Source organism: Musa acuminata, chromosome BXJ2-5 (assembly GCF_036884655.1).
Source record: "Musa acuminata AAA Group cultivar baxijiao chromosome BXJ2-5, Cavendish_Baxijiao_AAA, whole genome shotgun sequence".
NCBI lineage: Eukaryota > Viridiplantae > Streptophyta > Magnoliopsida > Zingiberales > Musaceae > Musa > Musa acuminata.
Window position 1 is genome coordinate 9,133,269 of NC_088342.1, and position 14,126 is coordinate 9,147,394.

The 14,126-nt window shown below is 40.4% G+C and overlaps 2 protein-coding genes across 2 annotated transcripts; both read right to left on the minus strand.

The window, feature by feature from the left end:
* Positions 1-5,269: 5,269 nt before the first annotated feature.
* LOC135612386 (uncharacterized) lies at positions 5,270-7,866 on the minus strand. The gene is made up of 2 exons (XM_065108642.1): positions 7,661-7,866; positions 5,270-7,370 (listed from the first exon to the last, which is right to left on the minus strand). Exon 2 carries the CDS (start codon positions 7,204-7,206, stop codon positions 5,476-5,478), a length of 1,731 nt encoding a protein of 576 aa, XP_064964714.1. The 5' UTR covers positions 7,207-7,370; positions 7,661-7,866; the 3' UTR covers positions 5,270-5,475.
* A 1,106-nt stretch (positions 7,867-8,972) lies between these two features.
* LOC135612387 (ubiquitin-conjugating enzyme E2 4-like) lies at positions 8,973-13,724 on the minus strand. The gene is made up of 6 exons (XM_065108643.1): positions 13,458-13,724; positions 13,269-13,348; positions 12,542-12,656; positions 12,331-12,383; positions 12,075-12,203; positions 8,973-9,237 (listed from the first exon to the last, which is right to left on the minus strand). The coding sequence occupies exons 1-6, from the start codon at positions 13,499-13,501 to the stop codon at positions 9,107-9,109; spliced, it is 552 nt and encodes a 183-aa protein (XP_064964715.1). The 5' UTR covers positions 13,502-13,724; the 3' UTR covers positions 8,973-9,106.
* Between the last annotated feature and the right edge of the window lie 402 nt (positions 13,725-14,126).

Sequence of the window (14,126 nt, forward strand, 5' to 3'; positions counted from 1 at the left end):
CTGCTGTTGGTGCAAGTCAGCTGTAGCGGAGCAACAAGGAGAAAGCTAACGTACCGTCATTTCGGGCCCTCCTTCTAGCGCCATTCTGTTACGGTAAGTAACTTTTTTAGCCGTGGCCTCGGGGCCGTCGCGGCTTGGTTCGGGTCCGGAAGGCGGTGATCTCCGTGGGGGCGCTCCTCGAGGTCTCCCGGCGGCCGAGCTCGGTGGTTCGGGTCGGGAGGTCGGTTCGGCAGGTCGGGTCGACGGTTCGGGTCGGCGGCTCGGGTCGGGAGGCAGCTTCGGGAAGAGGCGACACCGTCTCGCACCTGCACACAGGTCGGGCCGAGCTCCCGGCCCGACCCCTCCGACGATCAAGTTAGAGAAGGATGTGGAGGGTGTTGGGGATGAGGCAGAAGAAGAGCCTCTCAGTGTTCTCTGTCTCAGTGAGTTCCCCCCCTTTGCTTAGGACTCAGGGGTATTTATAGAGGAGGTTTGATGTTACCACTGGGGTTGCGTGGGAGGCCGAGCTGCTGCAGGGTATGGAGAGCCTCGGGCAGTGTGTCGCTCAGGGGGTTGCTGCCATGGCGTGTCACATCACCATTTTTACCCCTATCAAGTTCCCTTCTTTTCTCTCTGTGCATGAAGAAGATAATACTGAAAAGTTTTGTACTCTCAGGATCTGATCTTTGAATGTCGAAGAAGATAATGCACATGTCGAGTATAAAAAAACAACAAAAAAAATGTTAGGTGGGGGAACACCATGAGGTTTCTGACACAAGAATTTTCACAAGAATCCAAGACTTGTTGACCATAATTGACTTGGATATGAATCAGTAGGATCCAGCATTTACATCTTCATCCTGCAGAGAAGGGAGCTCTGAGCTCCTTCTTTCTTGCTTCAAGTCTGAACATGACCCAGCCCTACATCTTCCTACAGCCATTGGGCTTGACCTCCTTGCGGACCTTGAACCATTTGGAACAAGTCTCATCCTCCACTCTTCTGGAGGCTGATGACAGAAAGCTAACCTACATGTCCTCCATCTACATCTATCTGTCATCAGAACGAACATGACATAAGAGAAAAGTAAAGGGAACAGCCTTTGGATTGCTCTGAAAAACCTTCTCAAGATGAATCAAGCTAAATGCTTGGTCCAAATGATGCCAAAATGTATTGACATGCTCTAAATGATGCTACAACTCATCTTGGTGACTTTCTCGTTCTCAGAAGAATACATACAGATCTCCAAGTGGCTCATGCAGATTCTTGCCAATGTGGATATTTGTCGACAGGATTGTTCTCAGGGAAGACCCACAACATTTGTCAAACAGTTGTCAGGTACTTTGAGCATGAAAGATACCTGTGTGGGAATTGGCTGTCATGTTGATGCCAAACTACAAAAGGTGATGTCTATTCAACCTGCACATGATGATGAACAAAAGTTGAAGGAGACAGCCAATAATAGAATATAGATTGGATAGGTCGTCTGATGATGATGTTGATGATGATGAGCATATTTCTCACTGCATTTTAGATTATCAAATCTGAACTGAAGTATAAATGCTGGAGAGAAAACTAATAGAACCATGTGAACCTGAAGTGCAAAATATATGGACACATGACTATCTTGGTCAACAATTAACACCCTGATACTTAACTTTGTACAGCAAACCATCAATTTATATTCGGTGTACCTCATATTGCTTTCTCCTCTGGTCTCTTCTATATGCAGAGTGGCCATAACTCCTTTGCATACCATGAGTTCATGGGGACAAGAACAGTAACAGTGCATGTGAATCCGTTTAATTAAATTACCTTGTCATATATCTTTGGGTATTTTAAGTCACTGTGAAAAATAGATCATTGTCTTCTTTAATGGCAAGAGAAACATTAAAAAAATATTTTTTTTTCTTTTTTATTCCAATAGATCCCTTTCTTACCTTGTCATTTCTTGTCATATATCCTTTTTTTCCTTTTATTGTGTTTTTTTCAATAGATCCTGACTTCCAAATGTGTCTTTTTGGACTGATACCACAGAGTTTGACCTGGATTTCCACAGAACATTAGTTGCTCCAGTTGACACTGAAAACTAATTACATTCAGTAGGCCAAAAACAATAAAGAAAGAAAACAAATATTATGTGGTAAATGCCTAAGTATATGATCATGGACTGATCCCTCGGCCTGTTTGGACCTTCTCGGATCTCAACGGATTTGACCTATTCAAGTATATGGCCCATTTAAGGTCCACCATAATCCCAATTTTATGATCGACAAAAAGAAAAAGACAAACCAATAACTACAAGATGGTTGCAAGATGCCGTAAAAATAGATTCCTGCCTTCACCACTTCACCACTATATGCACACATACACATGCAAAATGGACAAACTGTAACGATGCAATGTGAATTAATTGCAAAACAAGAGTTGGATTAAAGCAAACCTTACCAAAAAATCAGGACACCTGTTCCAAGCGTTCACCATCAACTGAGCACCTTGAACTGGGGGTGAAGTCTCAAACTGCACTAAGCAAATCAAGGACTACTCATAAAGACATGCTCTGGTTTGTAGTGACTTCATGATCTGCACCAAGAAACAAACAAGTCCTCTTGGAGGTTTAGCCTATTTTATACAGTATAGGAATTTACTGGGACAAGTTGATGTTTAATAGTGGTTTAGCATGGTTACCTGATGTGAGAGAACAGAAGAACAGAAGTAAATCCCATGTGGCTGTAGATTCAAGTCAGCTATTGAAATAAGAGAGAGTAAGCTATGATACTATTTCCCACTAATCTTGTGAAATGTTTGTGCAACTGCACAATGGCATGTGGCTCTCAGGACGTTCACAGTCTATGGAGTAAAAGTTTGCTCAATCAGAAGAAAAAGTAATGGAACAAAAGGAAGATCATAGACATGATCCACGACTTTTGGCAGTCTAATTTTCCACAAACAGTTTGGATCTTTAACAAGAACAAGCTACGAGAAAATAGAACTTATCAAAGTCACAAACTACGAGTCTGATACGAACAAACAGATATTGGAAATACCTAGAAATAGTACAAAATGTATCAGGACTTAAACAGTACAAGAAACAGATATGAAACGAAACAGAAGGAGAATTTTATAACATGTATCAGGACCTAAACAGTACAAAATGCCAAAATTCACAGAAATAGGCTAAGAGAATCAAGCTTAAACAGTTTGGATCAGGACCTAAACAGAAGGAGAATTTTATAACATGTATCAGGACCTAAACAGTACAAAATGCCAAAATTCACAGAAATAGGCTAAGAGAATCAGCTGTAGATTCAAGTCAGCTATTGAAATAAGAGAGAGTAAGCTATGATACTATTTCCCACTAATCTTGTGAAATGTTTGTGCAACTGCACAATGGCATGTGGCTTTCAGGACGTTCATAGTCTATGGAGTAAAATTCACAGAAATAGGCTATGATACTATTTCCCACTAATCTTGTGAAATGTTTGTGCAACTGCACAATGGCATGTGGCTTTCAGGACGTTCATAGTCTATGGAGTAAAATTCACAGAAATAGGCTAAGAGAATCAAGCTTAAACAGTTTGGATCAGGACCTAAACAGAAGGAGAATTTTATAACATGTATCAGGACCTAAACAGTACAAAATGCCAAAATTCACAGAAATAGGCTAAGAGAATCAGCTGTAGATTCAAGTCAGCTATTGAAATAAGAGAGAGTAAGCTATGATACTATTTCCCACTAATCTTGTGAAATGTTTGTGCAACTGCACAATGGCATGTGGCTTTCAGGACGTTCATAGTCTATGGAGTAAAAGTTTGCTCAATCAGAAGAAAAAGTAATGGAACAAAAGGAAGATCATAGACATGATCCACGACTTTTGGCAGTCTAATTTTCCACAAACAGTTTGGATCTTTAACAAGAACAAGCTACGAGAAAATAGAACTTATCGAAGTCACAAACTACGAGTCTGATACGAACAAACAGATATTGGAAATACCTAGAAATAGTACAAAATGTATCAGGACTTAAACAGTACAAGAAACAGATATGAAACGAAACAGAAGGAGAATTTTATAACATGTATCAGGACCTAAACAGTACAAAATGCCAAAATTCACAGAAATAGGCTAAGAGAATCAAGCTTGCCTAATTGCTTGATAACATTCCATTGCAACGTAAACATCGTGACTATGTTAAATCAATATTGGAAATACCGAGAAAATGGGGAAAAGGGTTCTTCTTAAAGTTCCATGTACATAACGGCACCACCAGTGCATGTCACATTCTATTCTCCTGAGCATGAATATCAATCAAGGAGAAGAAGGAATAGCGTGTTTGTCATCTAATAGCCATTAAATACATTGCCATAATTTAGAAGATGGATTTTCACGCAATACAAATTAGAACGTGCACTAGGATATCACTGTTATTAGAAATAAATGAAAAGGATTCATTCATGTAGCTCACCCCAAATAGTTGGGATTATAACCCTCTGTAATGATGCTTTTGTATGGCCTAATTGCTTATATACCATGAAAGACCCACTGACATCATCTCCATTTCATGCACTCTACAAAAAAATAGACTCCAAGTTTTAGCAACATAACAGAAGTATGGCTCAAATATGAATAGATAGATGTAAGCAACATAAAAGCAAAGATCTTACAGATTGGTTCCACAGGTGCAACAATACTAAATCTTACCTGCAGTCTTGACTATGGACTTCCAATCACCATAAGTGTTTCTACTCAGTAAAGTGAGATACTAATCAGAGAAATTGGGAGCAAGTTCTTTAGCAGCTAACGAGAGGAGGTCCAATGAAAAACGACAAAGAATAGGACAGACATAATTTCTGCTTCATAAGTCATATTAACTTTAATCAAATGCTTGCTTAATGCAATTCTTACCATATAGCCCAAAGCTAAAGCAATATCACTTATCAAGCATGAATGCTGAATTTGCACCAGTACAGGAAGATCCATCAATCGGAGCATTAAGTAGCACAAGAACGAAAACAAATAATTTATCATTATAACCTATCTAGCATAAAAAGCTGAAATTTCATGCAACTTTATTTTCCTCATCATATCTGAATCACCAAAATAGATAAGAATATTGAGGTTAACCATAAATGAACACACAAAAGGATAACCACAAAATCATCACCTTGGATTATTTGTTTGCTCTCCATGAGGACAATTAAGATGAAGGTAACATCACCACTAAATCAATGATCCACTCACAATCAGGTAGGAGATTACAGCAATAAGCAGGATCTATAGAGACAATCCTATCTGAATCACAAAAAATTGCTTCTATTCTGAACAACACAGTAGAATTGAGTAGAAATCTAGTACAACACAACAGTTCTGTGGACATGGAGGAAGAACAAGTTCTTAAGGACATAAAGGAAAAAAAGGCTTAGTATACTGCCTGATGTCAAAGCAAGCATTGCATAAACTCCTCAAAATGCTGGCATACCAAGTATCTCTATTGTAGGATCAAGAAGAGGTAGGACATGTATGAACACCATCCTTGCAATCATTGGTGAGATCGTTGAAGGTCTCGAGTTGTTTCTTACCCCTCAAGAACACTTCTGTGTCCACCTCAACCCTCATATACCCATCAAATTCCACTGGTACCCCGTTGTTAAGCTCCTTAGTCTCCAAGTACCATTCACTGTTCTCACCCCATAGATCCTTAAAATCGTCAAGGAAGTATGTAGTGTATGCTTCCTTCAAAGGTTCAAAGAACGAAGTATCAGGCTCGTTAGTTGCAATATATAGGTGCCTCCCCTCCTCAATCTTATCTTTGAGAGTCACAAGAAGTGACTCTGGCGAAGTATCGACAGCAAGGTGTGGCCAGAGCTCAGCATTCTTCGCCTTCTCACCTCTCACAATGTGAACCGAGTCGAAGTCCCAATTCATCCTGGAGGCTATCGCAGAGACAATCTCCATCAACCGTCGTGACTTCCATAAGAGTTGCCATGGCCGCTGGATCACAGACTCGGTTTCACTCTCGCAGACCCTGTACCAGTAATTATCCGGCTTGACGTCGTCAAACTTCCTCAAGATTAATGCGTCCTTGACATCGGCGAGCTTCATGGGGGTGACCTTGAAGTCATCAACATAGTAGAGGCTCAGTCCGTCCTTCTCGTGCCATTTCCCCCAGTCGGTCCAGAACTGGCCTTGGTCGATCACGGGAGCAGAGTGCTTCAAATGCTCGAAATCGAAGTATAACCTGAAGTCCTTGTCCTCCTCGTTCTGGCCCGTCAGCGTGTACATCGAGGACAGGCAAATCTTCATATCCATGACGAGCGTCCGGTTCAAGTACTGAGCTTCGCCTAGCGCGCAAAGAAAGCTCCACAAGTAGTGATTCATGCTCTTGCAGCGGTCACCGCCGCCCATGTAGATGAGATAACGTCCGGAGGCGAACGCGGATTCTGAATCGATCACTGGGAGGGTGTCGTTGACCGGCTCGCCAACGACCGGCACCGCCGCTGTCGTCTCATCGGCCTTCTTGGCCCCGAAGGCGGAGTCTTCGCCGGCATGATCGGGCTTGGAGCCGCGGCGCTTGCGTGCGTTGACACCGGAGTGGAAGTCATCGACCTTGGAGACAGAGAGGACGCAATTGGCGGACTGCGTCAGGTGGAACCGGCGGTAGTCTCTGTAAAACATGGGCCGAGTGGCGTCCTTGGGGCGGAAACGCCAGGCCATATCGCAGGAACCCGGCCCACCGGGGACGGTGACTGGCTTGCCGAAGCGGTAGAAGTGGATGTCCGGTAAGGCCTCGATGGCAGCGCGCATCAGCAGGTGGAAGAGTTCCGGATCGGCGCAGTCCACGGGCGCGGCGGGGTCGCACACAGGGACGATGGCGGCAGAGGCCGCGGTGGAGTTGATGTCGGAGAGCTCGATGAAGGGGGCGGCCTCAGTTCCCGCGGCGGCGGAGGTGGAATTGGAGGATGAGTTGAGAAAGTCTTCGCCAGTGCGAAGGACGGAGGGATCGGAAAGAAAGGTAGCGTTCGAGGTGGAAGTGAGGAAGGAGGCAAGCCTGGAGGCGGCGGCAGAGGAGCGGAGGAGGGGGTCATCGGGCTGGTAGGTAGCGGCGATGATAGTAAAGACGAGGACGGCGACGACGAAGAGAGCGAAGCAGAGGTTGCCACCGCCGCTGCCAACTCCCCCGACGCGGAGTGCGCCCGAGCTCAGGTGGCTCAGTGTCCGCCCGCCTGCCATTTCTTTCTTGGATCCCTTCCTTCGCTGCCGCTTGCTTGATCTAAGAGAGAGAGAGAGAGAGAGAGAGAGAGAGGTTGGAAGTCTTGGATCTGGACCGGCGAGTCGAAAGAAGAAGAAGAAGGTTCTGGAGCTGCACTTGACGCTGAGATCTCGCTTGGTTTTGTCTAAAGAAAACGGCCGACAGTGGAAGATTAAAGTTCGATTAGAAACCAAAAGAGAAGCAGCAGCAGAAAGGAAGAAATTGCATGATTGTCCGTATCAGTCGAAGAACATGATATGAAATGGATGGATTCATCACGACCATGGCGTTGACTTATTATACCTTGCAACTTTCTCCCATTGTTTATGCCTTTCTCTTGTTTTTTATAAATATTTTATCTTTAAAATATTTCAGTATTACACTTCTATTCTATGGGAGCCCTTCTTTCATCGATTTAATGAAAATGCTCCTTACCTCCGTCAGCAACCCTCAATCATCGTCGTTGCCACCACCATCGACCGTCCCACTACTAATGGTGCCTCCCTCTCCTCTCTCTCTTTCCATCTTTTTCTTCTCCTCATCCTGGCCCCCTCCTCCCTCGTCACCTTCGTTACTAGCGCCCCTCGCCACTTGCCTCCCAAAGGGCTCGTCTTTGATTGTGATGCAGGGGGAGTGACAGAGGGCAACGTGGGTAGCGAACTCCCCATCTTTAATCGTGAGGAAGGGAGAGTTGCAACCGTAGTAGCTATAGTCTTATCGAGGGAGGTGGGCGATGACCGTCAAAGCCAGGCAATGAGGGCACCGATAGTTAACGGGGGAGGAAGGGGAAAGGAGGAGAGGGTGACACCACTTGTGGTGAGAGAAGGGGGTAGCAGAGGCAATGGCGATTAGGGGCTACAAAAGTGGAGACAACGGCGATCGGGGCCGGCAACGGAGAAAGTAACGATCGAGGGTGGCGATGGAGTTGATATGCAGAGTAGAGCAATACCACCATTCCAAAATTGCTCAAATACTATGTCATAATAAATACCATTCCATATTCAACACAAATAATATTTACTAGGTTAAACCGGATGGTACGCGCATACTGACGTCATACCCCATACCGATCTCGATCTCATAGCGAGTAACCTTTTTATTATTTATATTTTATTCTATTTTTTTTTTCGAAACTCAATATAATCCGAATCCAAACCCCGATCGGCACAATGCCGATGAACAAATTTCAAACCTTGGTTTCAATCATTTCATCTACATTAATGATGCACAGTTTTATGTCACCTTCCTTGAAATATGAATCTATCAGGCAACACATCCATGGTGGAAATCTGCAACATATATATGACAGTCCAAACACCACTAAAACCAGAGAGCAACAGAAACAGGGCATATGCGGATGTAGAGAACAAAAACTTGCCAAAGTTCAAGTTCTTGATTTCAGAACCACTTACACTGAAAAACTCTATAAACGTATCATCCCAGCTATTGATTGCTACAAAGTACAAGTAACATCTGAACAACTGTTCAGACTTTGTGAAGCATTCAAAGAGAAGAGACACCAAAAAAGCTGCCCAAAAACGAAGATGATACATCCAAAGTTGATACCTCAAAAGAGACAGACTGTATCTACCGAACATTCAAATACCGAACAGAGACTAAAACAAATCAACAGCAGCTCAAGAAAATATATGAATAAAACACCACTAGGAAAACAATTTCATATGGCATGACATACAATGGTGACAGGTATGCAATTCCAAGTCCTTTAGATCTCCTCGGAATAATCTGGTTAAACAAAGTCCAATAGCCATAGATAACTTGATGATTCAGTATGCTTATTTACAGTGGCACATAAAACAAAGAATTTAATCTTCTTTCTAGTAGCTGAAACAAAGATGTACAGGAAACAGAGAAATCCCATTAGGGATCAGGTTTTCCCACCACTTGTTCATCGCTGGAATCATATTCATCTTCACTCAGCTCTTCGTCACTCAACTTGTCTTCTGGGGAAGCGCCAATATCTTCAGGCTTTGCATATTTCTGACAGTATTCTGGATAATGAGGGTAAACGGAGCAGTAAGAAATTAAATACAAAAAATATAGAAAAAATAAAAATATTGTTTTAATTTCACTATATTTTTTCAATAAAATTATAGAAAAAATAAAAACACAAGATTCACACAACAGAAAAAGCCTCTCATCATCCTTTCAGAAGTTAGTAGTAGGGAAATGGCATCCTCTTGTCAACACAAACCAACAAGATTATTGTTTTAATTTCACTAACCTCTAAAATCTCCAAATGCTTGGGTGCAACATTTAGTCAATACACTTTGTCAGAAAATTTCATGTCAACTGTGCTATAAGCACAGAATTATTCATGACAAGCACAAACAGCTGTAATGGTTTGCCAATTCGGGTAAGAACTTCACTTGTAATTTTATATGATGCAAATTTTAAGAACTTCAAACTAAGGTATCTCACAAGCAGTGCCAATCAGGGACTCTGCATTATCAAACAACCAGAGTCTAACATAACAGCTCACAATTTGTCACTTCTTAACAAGGCTCTCGAGTAGGAAACAGAGAATATAAAAGTTATATGTATAACTGTTATATTTCAATCAAACCAGAATCGTTTGCCGCAAATTTGCTAATGTTTCACATTTCTCCAAATAAGATGGACAGAGTAGGTTATTCAACTATGTTTATGTTTATTAGAAGACCAATAGATAAATATGCCATAGAAACTCATTAACTCTTTTGAGTCATTGGCACGGTAAATTACTCAAATCTGTTTTCAGTAAGAATCTGAGCAAACTTCATGAAGAATATGGACACGAATGATATAGACACACCCAATCATTCTTTGTGTGTCCAAATGTTAGGATGTAGTAACCTAATGATTTTTAGATGGACTACTGAAGATGATAAAATGCATCAAGGAAACTTGCTGAAAATTTATGGAATAATATAAGATTGATCTTGGATAGTTAGATTAGGATAGGACATTAGCTAACCATGTTGTGTAGCCTTCAAATAAACCATGAAGCCAACCTCAAAAAGTTCAAATATAAATGTGTAAAACTGTATTTTTTTTCTAGAAAATATCAGAGAGAAGAGCTAATTCATACCAAAGATTTCAGGAGACAAAAACTAAAGAAATCAAAGCTAACCAATTCTGACCAATGTCTAACTATAAAATTAATATGGATTGAGCATATCATATCAGAATTGATTAATATCAAACTATGATTAAGAATGAGATTAACATCTGAACAGAAATGATTAAGGAATAAAACAGCATTCACAAACAATGCCAAATGACAAAAAATTTAGATGTCAGATGTCAATCTTGATCTTCTTTAGTAATTACCATGGGATGAATAGAGATACCAAGAATAGGCAAGCACAATTTGCAACTAGAGGAAGTGCAAACTTAATCTCGCTTAAGATGATCTGTTGATTTACTGAGTAGCTTTCTGGGGAAAACAACATATATATATATATATATATATATATATATATATATATATATATATATATCGCAGGATGCAAGAAATATTAAACAAACTTATTGACATGTCAGATCAATAAAATCTTTTGTAGCATACAACTAAAACAATCACCTTGCAAAGGCAAGACCCTTCGATTTGTTAGTGAATCAGTGACATACACTCCTTAAAAGGATTTTCCAAAAATATGCAACTGAAAGATAATAGTCCACTCCAATTTTGATTTTTAACAGGTTGAAAAACAAGTGAAACTTGCTCTGTTTTCTTTAGTGGCGATAACAAATTGTACTCAATCAACTTTAGGCAATCCAAGTAATAAGCTAACCAAGGTTAAATTTATAACCAGACTATTCAGGATTTATAATACCAAAAGAGAAGACATAAGCAAACAATTTCAGGAATTACAACCATATGATGATCACTTAATTTTGATTGATGTCAAAACTTAATATATTTCCCTCTCATATTTCCAATCTAAGTAACTTCTTTTGAGAATGTGTTCCACAGAGTGCCCAAGCCCTCCAACTGATACAAAAGCAAAAGACAACAAGAGAACAACCTGGTAGAAGTTGTTCAAGAAAAGATTCAAGTACTATCAAAAGAACAAAATGTAGCAATATGACTAGAAAGTGAACCTTCTTCAAAGATTTGATCCATTAACCCAGAAGCTTCATCCACAGTCACTACATAAACTAGAAGTCCTTAGAGTATGTCTGCCAGAGAAAACTAATGCCCCAATTGCCCTGCACTATCTTTTCCAATTGTCAAAGAAAAAGCAACAACCAATGACCCTTTTAATCTGTATCTTGCCCTATCTTAACATCCAACAAAATGAGCTTAAACTGCAAATCTCTGTGTCACTCGGCTTCCCACTATTCCATGCAAGTTTCAGGTGTACCATCATCATAATCAGGTTTTAGCCGAGATAGAAGCTCAGCACAAGAAACAAATACTTGATGCAAGGATCTCAAATGAGAATGCACATACAAAGGAGAAGTATAATATGCTAATATAACTAGTTCTTGTGGATCTTGACCCTTTCTCTTCATTTATCCTTTTAACTGCATGCGCCACCTGATTTTTTGGACATTACAACTTGCTCATTATAAGCACAAATGTAAACTTAGCTTATATGACAAATATACTCCATTAAAAAAAACACCTATTTGAAAATCATGCTAGAGGATTTATCTCCATATCAGCATTTAAGTCACTAATTCATTTGCAGATATCATTTAAACAGGACTTTGGTAGTAAGCCAATACAGACCAATATCATTGTACCAGTAATTTGGTTAATCCAAGAAACTGCATAAATGTCAGATGGACCAAGCATGGGATGTCTTAAATCTAAAAACAAACATATTAATCATGTTACCTTTAACCTTTTCTTCATAAGCAGGCCGATCGCGCATCATCAATGCTGCAGCTTCCCCATTCAATGGATCTGAAGGGTTTGGGTACAGAAGAAGTTGTGGAAGGAAAACTTCAAATACATTGACAAGATCTGACGGGAAATTTGCACAAAATTAACTTCCAATTAATTAAATCATCAAAGTATTAGGTGTAGCACATCACTGTATATGCCAATCGAGGAATTACTGAGGACCCATGATAAGGGCAGTTTCTATTACCAAACATAGGACTCCAAGTTTGGTTGATAACATCCAAACAAACTGAACCAGACCTGAAATGTTGGAATGCCAAACAATGAGCAGAGTGCAGAAATTCTAATCTTTGGAATTTGTTTATATCATTGTGGATTATTGAAAAAAGGCTACAGGAGGAGGAAAAGTATCGTCCCAAAATAATGAACTAACAGAAGGAGGGCACCCAGAGACTCACATTTCATCTACATTAGGATGATACATCTTATTAACAAATCCAATTGAAGGAGATTTGTAAGGATAAGCATCTGGTAGTTCAACCCTTACTCTCCACACTCCTCCTTGATAGAGGCCTGCCATGATCAACAAGTAAGCTTTGAACTTATCACCAGGGAGTCCATAAAAAGCTAACGTCACGATCAGATACTGACTGATCAAAGATTTTCATAATAAATCAAGACAAGCAAAGCATTAGCAGTAGGATAAAAGGATGAATAGCCAAACTAATCAATTTCAATAGATAGTCCAATAATCACCAAGCATGCACCTCAGTGCTATAACTTCACAAAACCTATCTGAATAGTCACAAAGAAGTTATTTTGACCGTGTAGCTGAGTTGAAACAACTAAATCAATATTTCCAACATCTCAAATCTAACTTTCTTAACTTTATATTAAAGAAAACAAAAGTCAATAGCTTTAAGTTCCTCTTTCGCATTAACTATTTCTTTATTCCGACACCTCGAATACACGAATCTTTGGGTTAAAAAGATAGAAAAAAGATTTAAGAAGAAACGGAAACACGAGTGCCGATAGATTGAAGTCCCTCTTTTACACCAACCACCAACTTCTCCCGTCAAATCAGATTAGCAAGAATACCCGAAGCGAAAAACGAAATCCAAGAAACCCCGGATCTCGGACGAAATGAAACAAGCATTAAAGATTCATGAGTAGTAAATGATGTACTCTCGTTGGGGCCGTGGAAATCCACAAAGAATTCTTGCATCCCGTCGTTCACCATTTCCACCTTATAGTCACTCATCATCCTGCGCGCCACAACAAGAAACGAAGGCACGAATCAACGAAAAGAAAAAAAGCAAAAAAGAGAGAAACAAGAACACCGGATCAAAGTCGGAGTTTTCTCCAGCGATCTACAGTTTCATGAGGTCCATCTCGCGGCGCTTGCTCGGAGACGACATCCCGCCCCTGCTTCCTTGACCGGCTCCGGCGGTATCGAGGACGAACGGCGATGATGTTGGGGCTGGAGGCCTAAAGATTCTTCCTTTCTCTGCTTTCTCGGCCTTTGAAGAGAGAGAGAGAGAGAGAGAGAGAGGAGAGAGAGAGAGAGGAGGGGGGCGGGGGGAGACGGGATGGAGAAAGGATTGGAAAAGGACAAAGGAAACGAGACGGCAAGGAAGTGTTTATGGGAGACGCTTCCAGTCTTTAACGCAGTATTTGTAGAGTTGTGGGGTCCTTTTTAGGTTTCATTCCACTCCTTATGGCGTATATCTGCAAAAGTCCTGAAACAAATATTATTTTACTTGTATCGTTGTGGGTTATTTTTTAGGTTTTATTCCATTTCTTCCAGCATATATCTGCAAAATTATTGAAACAAATATTGCGTATATATTCCTTCGAATATTTAGATTTTCTGTATATATTATCATCTATATTAATATTCACTCAACTACAAGTATCCAATTCCATTCATCTAGATCGAAGATTATAACCATATGATAATTAATTGATGGAGACGGACTATAATTACATACTTATAAATTTAGGTTTTGTAGGATTGTATATGCAAATGTATTTTATCTTCTT

Excerpts from the sequence above, each read along its gene's own strand:
- LOC135612386 (XM_065108642.1), bottom strand. The coding sequence starts at position 7,206 with ATGGCAGGCGGGCGGACACTGAGCCACCTGAGCTCGGGCGCACTCCGC.
- LOC135612387 (XM_065108643.1), bottom strand. The coding sequence starts at position 13,501 with ATGTCGTCTCCGAGCAAGCGCCGCGAGATGGACCTCATGAAACT. Across the intron at positions 13,349-13,457 it reads GAGATGGACCTCATGAAACT|GATGATGAGTGACTATAAGG; the intron begins GTAGATCGCTGG and ends TGTGGCGCGCAG. Across the intron at positions 12,657-13,268 it reads TTTCCACGGCCCCAACGAGA|GCCTCTATCAAGGAGGAGTG; the intron begins GTACATCATTTA and ends TGATCATGGCAG.